This window comes from Amyelois transitella, chromosome 24 (genome assembly GCF_032362555.1).
Source record: "Amyelois transitella isolate CPQ chromosome 24, ilAmyTran1.1, whole genome shotgun sequence".
In the NCBI taxonomy this organism is placed as follows: domain Eukaryota; kingdom Metazoa; phylum Arthropoda; class Insecta; order Lepidoptera; family Pyralidae; genus Amyelois; species Amyelois transitella.
The window spans coordinates 409977-417798 of NC_083527.1; the positions used below are offsets into that span (position 1 = coordinate 409977).

The 7822-nt window shown below is 37.3% G+C and overlaps 1 protein-coding gene across 1 annotated transcript; it reads right to left on the minus strand.

Annotated features, from left to right (window-relative positions):
* Positions 1–533: 533 nt before the first annotated feature.
* LOC106138013 (cytochrome c oxidase subunit 4 isoform 1, mitochondrial) lies at positions 534–5214 on the minus strand. The gene is made up of 6 exons (XM_013338984.2): positions 5076–5214; positions 3871–3956; positions 3200–3313; positions 2694–2886; positions 1874–2014; positions 534–631 (listed from the first exon to the last, which is right to left on the minus strand). Exons 2-5 carry the CDS (start codon positions 3952–3954, stop codon positions 1881–1883), a joined length of 525 nt encoding a protein of 174 aa, XP_013194438.1. The 5' UTR covers positions 3955–3956; positions 5076–5214; the 3' UTR covers positions 534–631; positions 1874–1880.
* Between the last annotated feature and the right edge of the window lie 2608 nt (positions 5215–7822).

Genomic DNA, 7822 nt, shown 5'->3' on the forward strand with positions numbered 1-7822 from the left:
GTCGCGTGATGCGTGTACAAACAAACAGAAACAGGCAGAAAAAAAAAATATATTTTTGGCTTTTGTTTGTCTTATATACATCAGTGGCGACATCTCTACGCCACAAGTCACAACAACCAATCACGTGACGCTATCAGTTAAAAAAAAAATAGCGAAGTCTAAATCGCGCAAGCAAAGATTTCACGGATTAGAGCATATATACAAACTCAGACAAAACATCGTATAATCCTCGCTCATCGGGCAGGATTATTACTTTTGGTCACGGTCCATCCCTTAGTCGCCTTTTACGACAACTATGGAAAAGAGATGGACTAGTCCTATTCATTTCTAATAATTTCCGATTTGTTAATTCTTAGTTATATATTTCTAAATAAGTATTTATTTAGACTTTGGAGATACAGCGTCCAAATCTATAGAGCCCATTCAAAATATTTATACATAAAAATACTCTTATATTGAGGTGATATTAATAAAATTATGCTAAACAATTTAGCCTTTGGTTGGCTCCTGAAGATCGAAATTAAAGAAGCATATGATTGGAATCACAATTTATTATCTTACAGATATTTCACTTATATTACAATTGTCTACTCTAGCGGCCAGCGGCCGTAGGTTCAGCACCACACCAACCCTGAAAAAAAAACAATATATTTTTTTTTTATTTTTTTAACTTCTCAGCTGTTTAAGCACTGATCAGCACTCGCACTCGCTCGCGCCGCCGGCCACGTATTTTTTTTGTTATGTGTATTAATGCATTAACTATAAATTTTATAATTTGTGGAGGGAAAGGTCGGTGTTGGAATACCTAGACGAACGTGTCTTGATCAAATTAAGGACGTCCTGGTAAAGGTCAGGTCGAGAGTACCCGCCGAGCTTGCATGAAGAGGGTTATAAATGTGGATGAAGCGAAGGAAGTGTGCAGAGATCGTGGCAAGTAGAAAGAGGTGGTCTCTGCCTACCCCTCCGGGAAAGAGGCGTGATTTTATGTATGTATGTATGTATCCTCCTCGGCGGTCAGGCGGTCACGCGTATTAGAAAGAACGCTGGTTCGCCGTATTAAATGTTTCGCTGCAAATTGCTTATAACGACTATATCTCAAAACCTATTCGTCTGATTTATATACTGTAAATGGCAATTTTAGTCTACATGAAAAGCCGAAAGTAATAAACATATTTATTTGGATAAGGATTAATACTGAATTAAAGAAAATTGGTTTCAAAATAACTTATGTTTATAATAAAAAAATAATCTTAAAAAATGAACATAAAAGTGGTTATTGTAAGTAAACCTTAAGAGATAGATATATGCTCTCGCGGACTTTTTTGTGGCAAAAAATGAGTACTTCACATCTTTGCCACGATCTCTGCATACTTCCTTCGCTTCATCCACATTCATAACTCTCTTCATGCAAGCTCGGCGGTTTCGGGTACTCTCGACCTGACCCTTTACCAGCACGTCCTTAATTTGATCAAGATACGTTCGTCTAGGTCTTCCCACTCCGACCTTTCCCTCCACACTCTCCATGTATATCTGCTTAGTCAACCTGTTTTCATTCATCCTCTCCACATGCCGAGGAGGATGTTTGCAAAAATAAATATGATGCCCAAAATAACTATTCCACGCGGACGAAGTCGCGAGCACAGCTAGTAATATATACGGGACAAATTACACTGATTGAGTTAGCCTCGTATTAATTTCGAGACTTGTGTTACGAGATACTAACTCAACGATACTATATTTTATAATAAATACTTATATAGATAAACATCCAAGACCCGGGCCAATCAGAAAAAGTTATTTTCTCATCGTGCCCTGGCCGGGATTCGAACCCGGGACCGGGGTGTCATCATGACCATCTTTTTGAGGGACGTACCATAAGTTCACTTCCAGCGGTTGTTCTCGTAGTCCCATTTGGAGGACAGCCCGTCTATGGGGTTCACCTTCATGTCTAACATGCGCTTGAGTTGTGCCTTCTGGTTCTCATCGTTGAGAGACTCGGGCAGGGGTCCGTATACTGCAACACAAACATTTTATTATAATTACAGAACTATTTTAAAATATGCTGAGTGAGAGTGTACGAAATTAATTCGTCCGTCTGTCAAAATGGACCTTGATCTGTTGCGATAAATCACATGTTTCTTTAATATAAAACTCTGCTTTAATTATATTAATATAGCTGACCCCCTGAAACATCTCTACTACCCTTTAAAGAGGTGGGGGTGAGGCATTTTTGTATACCATGGTGGATCAACCTACATACATACTTACAAATAATCACGTCTTAATATCCCTGGCTGATACAATATAATAATCTACCTAAGTAACAGAGTAAACAGAGCCAAAAGTCTTGAAAAGACTTAAAGTCCACATTCAGCTGCATGGCTTTATGATGGAATCGCTAGCCCATCGCCTACAAGAGGAATCCCAAGTTTATAAGTCTATCCCTAAGTCGCTGAACAAGCCGAGGGTCTTTTAGGTCTTGTCAGAATAAAAACAGAATTTTGCCTGTTCAAGATATAGTCTTATCGACGTCTTGTCTTAGCCTCGATTGTCTTTTTTTTCACAGTCTCGGTTTTGGTCATTTAAAAATTTAAGTCAAAGAGTCTGTTTGTCCATGGAGGCTGAACGACCGCTGCAGTCGCCTTATAATACTTACACATATATAATACTTACTACAGCATTTTAATACTTACCAAAAGTCTTCATTCCCATGTAGATCCACAGAGACAGGGAAGCCAGAGCTAGTGCCCAGCCCACTATGGCCTTCCACTCTCCGGTGGGAGCCTGGAACTCTGCGAAGGTCTGGCAGAACGAAGCACGGTACAGTGCTTTCTTCTCTTCTAGGGTCAGTTTGCGCCAGTCACCCTTCTCTTTTTCGCGGAGAACCTGCAATTAGTTTATTAAGAAAATTAGTATGAGGAGCACTTTCAACAGATTGGTGAATGAAAACATTAGTGAAATAACGAACTTAATGCATACCTACATGCATACATATAACATAGGATTTTAAATCCGAAAACAGGAGTCGTGTATCTCGCGCTCCTGCGAACTCCAGACATGGCGCGTACGCAATTAGCCAATAGCGAACGGTTTTGATCCCGCATTCAAATGGCGCACTATGATTGGCGCAGATATTTTCGCGCCATGACAAAAATTGATTTCTGCATCGGTGTAACTTATCAAAGTGGTAGTACTGTACCTTGATGTCGGGCGTGTCGGGGCGGAACCTGACGGCCGGCAGCGGGAAGTCGGGCCGGTCCACGTAGTTAGGCTGCCCGTTGTAGCCGAACCCGACCCATTCACGATTTCCAATCTGTAATACAAAAAAATTAATATGAGGAATTTTGTGCCGTGTGGTTCCCGGCATCAATAGAAAAAAGAATAGGACTACTCCATCTCTTTCCCATGGATGTCGTAAAAAGCGAGTAAGGGGTAGGTTTATAAACTTGGGATTGTGTTTTAGGCGATAGGCTAGCAACCTGTCACTTTTTGAATCTCAATTCTGTCTGAAAGCCAGATAGCTGAACGTGGCCTATCAGTCTTTACAAGACTGTTGGCTCTGTCTACCCTGCAAGGGATATAGACGTGATTATATGTATGTATGAGGAAATTTTTACAGAATGGATAGACCATTTTGGTTCCATGTTATTTGTCATTAGGAAAATTTGATGTAAAAAAAATTCGAAATTAAAAAAACAGAATTGCTGTAGTAATTTCTGGTCAAGAGTACCCGAAACTGCCAAGCTTGCATGAAGGGAGTTATGAATGTGGATGAAGTTAAATATATTCAAGTATTGTAGCAATGGAAGAATGCTGTCTCTGCCTACCCATCAGGGATAGAGATATTATATGTGTGTGTGTGTACGGTACCTTAGAAAGCTCACTGCTGGCCCGGGTGCCAACGGGTACGCGGACTGCATCTAGCAGCGCACGGCGCATAATGTAGTTGGCCATTTCTGTAATTAAATCATTATGAATTTAATAAATCCGCTCCAAAGACTGACGTTCTTCACAGTAGGGAAAACATAGTGAGGAAACCTTTTCATTCAACCAACTGAATATGCAACGGTGGTCAAAAATAGGTAATGTTGCCGTGGTGGGTTGTAAAAGTGGTCAGATGGGAGTTACTTTGTGTAAAACCTAACTCCAGTCCACTCCTATCCAGGTTCATGGTTGAAAGGGGCTCTTCACTAGAGGTGAGGATGTAACAAGGACTAATGCCAGGAAGAAGAAGGATCTACTCTATTATTGTGGTCAAAGATAGACCACAGGGTCCACATCAGAAGGGGAAACCAAGAGGCCGGGAGGGGAAATAATTAAATGTAATTTAAATTCGACAAATACTTAACAGTTTTTAATAAATTTATTATATAAATAAGTCTTTATAAAAGCCAGTCAAAAATGTGAAAACAATAATTAAAGCTTCTTATTCTGACATGAAACGGGACAGCATTTTTGCATGTTAAAAAATACAGGGGTTTCCATGAAAAGGAGCATCCACTAATGACCAAGGTCTAGGATGCTAGAGTGACAGACCTCCGGAGTCTACCAGGGAGCCTTAAACAACTGTGAACACTGTTACATATTAAGTTACCTGGTATATACGGATTTTAAGGGATGTTTGCCCTTGCTTTAGGATTATTAGTTAGCATTCAAACTAATGTAACAAAATTATTGAAATTCTTTTTCAATACGATTTTCTAACTATAAGTTGATAGATCTATGCTCAAGATGAAGGAATTTTTCATAACAACGAAGTTAGGTTATGTACTTCGTAAGTCAATCGATAAGGAGTTACATAACAAGAAAATATTTTTATATCAGCAAGTACACATTTAAAAATAGCGCATACAAACCATTGTTAAATAAAACTATGAATGTGAGATCAAAACAAAATGCGTAGACGAAATTATGTACCTAAAATATTATTTCAATTTTAGAACAAGATACCTTGTGTCAAAAGATAATCGATTTTTCTGTGCACTTACCGCTGACAATTTTATATGTACAATTGTTTTTTTAACAACTAATTAATATAATATCACTAAATTATGAAAATTATCACGGTATATTACCTTTTAAATTCTGCTTTTTCTGGGTAAAAAATTTTGTTCACCACCCAATTTTGACTGAAGAGCAGTGGCGCACTCTACGGAAATTATTGTGACGTTTTAAAACGATGCGTTCCATTTCACACTAATAAAAACAAAATTAATCTAAATATTAAACCCATAGTTTCGCATTATATAAAAAAATTATTCTGAAATATACAATTTTTTTGTACATAAACGTATGATTTGTTAGGTAGGTACTAAAAAGATTTAATAGTGACTTGGCTGTTTACTTGTATCCCCGCCCCGCCAATGCGTACCTACGTAACTATACATACCGATACAAAATAAATACATAAAAACACGCTTTTTTCCCGAAGGGGTAGGCAGAGGCTAGGTCTTCCATTTTCCACGATCCCTGTATACTTTTCGCGCTTCATTAACTAGGTAGCTACCTAAACTCGTCAGTAACAGGCTGTTCAACGATCTTTTTTTATAAAATCAATGTAGGTACAATAACAAAGAAACCGTAAACTTGGTTTGGCAATTCTTAGTGATCTCATCACTTTACAGCTCCATCCAGACTTTGGTCTTTTTTTTAATATTTTGTTTCCTTATTTAAAGTCTATCAAAGATCATCTTTTGTTGGATACTTTCTCCTCTGATACCTTTCGAACGTAATGGATACAAACACATATATCACGTATTTAAACCTTAAGAGGTAGACAGACGCAACCAACAGTGTTAAATAGCTAAACAGGCCACGTACTGGCATGGATGAATGAATGTGCCTATTATCCCCTTGTCGTCTTGCACGGCAAACATGGGAAACATGGGGAGGTAAAGTTAGTTTAGACAAAAAAGTCGGAAACCAACTGGCGTAAATTATGTGTCATTTGATACCTAAATTATAAAGCTGAAGAATTTGTTCGTTTATTTGAACGCGTTAATCTCAGGAACTACTGGTTCGAATTGAAAAATTATTTTTGTGTTGAATAGACCTTTTATCGAGGAAGGCTTTAGGCTATATAACATTATGCTGCAACTATTAGGAGCGAAGAAATAATGGAAAATGTGAAAAAATACGGAGAAAATTATTCATCCTTAAGGGCTTTAATGATGCCCAAAATAACTATTCCACGCGGACGAAGTCGCGGGCACAGGTAGATTAAAGATAAAATAATGATTGGCATTTTTTTGTTATTCAGAAATGTTTATATCAATTACTTGGAACTAGCTTAGGTAAGTGTGGCGACATCTCTACACCCCAAGTCAAAACAGTCAATCACTATCAGCCAATAACAGCTATAATGCTAAATCGCGATATCAAAGTTTTCACGGACTGGAGCGATATAACATCGTCGAAGCTGCGGTTCCCCAGGCATAACACCAAGTCTGGCAGATGATCTTCCCTTTGTGTCGGTAGAGCAGGAACTGTCGCTCCCGCTTCATGAATATCAGAAAAACCATTTACCTCATCAGTGTTAAGTATTATTTTTTCTTTTACTTTGGTGATAAAACCTTATCTATCTTCCAGAAATTTATCATCACATTAAAATATGTTCTTAGTTCCAACATCTTTCAAATGACCTGTCTTCATTGATTTTGTGATTCTCCTCTTAGTCTTTCTATTCCCAAATTTAATGACATTAATTTTTACATCTGATTTCATCAATTCTTTACTTTTGCGAGTATCTCTTTTAACACCAATAACATTACTCCTTACAGGCACAGATTGACCTTCACCCAAATTCTGAGACAGTAGTAAACTTAAATAATAATCTAGTTCTTCACTGTTTTGTATATAATCTTCAATATACGCATATGGTATCCAGTCAGGCAATCCTATATCTGGCCTGGAGAACTTGGTAGTTTCAGGTCTTGGAGTAGTTGATACTGCTGGAAAATTATAGCCAGGTATGGGTATTACACTCTTGTTGTAAAGCGGATGAGATTGGGGAGGTAAAGTTGGTTTTGTTTCTTTAAATATAGATTGAAAAGGATCATCGTCTTCATCTTCATGTTCTCTAGTTGGTCTCTTATTATAACTGTTTTTAACAGCTATTATTTTATGGAGATTATCTTTTTGTTGATAGATAGCTTTGATTACGTCTAAAATGTCATGCTTTTGTATACTGAATGTTTGTGTTGAAGATTCGTCATTGTAATTGAGGCGAGTCGACATAAAATTGCTTGAGCTGAGTGTGGTTGGGCGAGAACTGTGTTTTTTCTGAAAGTGAATAAAACAAAATGGTCATCATTCAATTCGTATTAATTTCGATCATGTCGGCCTTGGATTAAATTCCCGGTCTTGATCGCGATCTCTTCTGGGGCTGGGTATTGGATGTTTATTTAAATAAAATAGAATAGATTTATTTTCGAAATTGGATACAAGGATGATAAGTAGAACAATAAAACTAAAACTAATTGAAATCAATTTAATTTTTCAAACTCAAAGATACACCATTGGAATAACTAGTTAACTATGTGTATTATCTGTGACATCAATAATGTTACATTGTGAATTGTTTTACTCAACAAATAATAAAATGAGTGACACTTAAGCACCAGAGAAAAGTGCGTTGTGTTGTGCTGATGATTTCCAATCTGATGATTGATGATGATTTTTGATTATAATTTCCGAAATTTCTTCTAATATCAATTCATAAATTTGAGCCTTGTTTTATCGACGTTATCAAGGAAAAAAATTATAATCTTTATACCAGACCATTCCATTAGCTTCCATAACGTCAGGAACTCTTTTCGGCGTT

Excerpts from the sequence above, each read along its gene's own strand:
- LOC106138013 (XM_013338984.2), bottom strand. The coding sequence starts at position 3,954 with ATGGCCAACTACATTATGCGCCGTGCGCTGCTAGATGCAGTCCGCGTA. Across the intron at positions 2,887-3,199 it reads CCGACACGCCCGACATCAAG|GTTCTCCGCGAAAAAGAGAA; the intron begins GTACAGTACTAC and ends AACTAATTGCAG. Across the intron at positions 2,015-2,693 it reads CATGGGAATGAAGACTTTTG|TATACGGACCCCTGCCCGAG; the intron begins GTAAGTATTAAA and ends TTTGTGTTGCAG.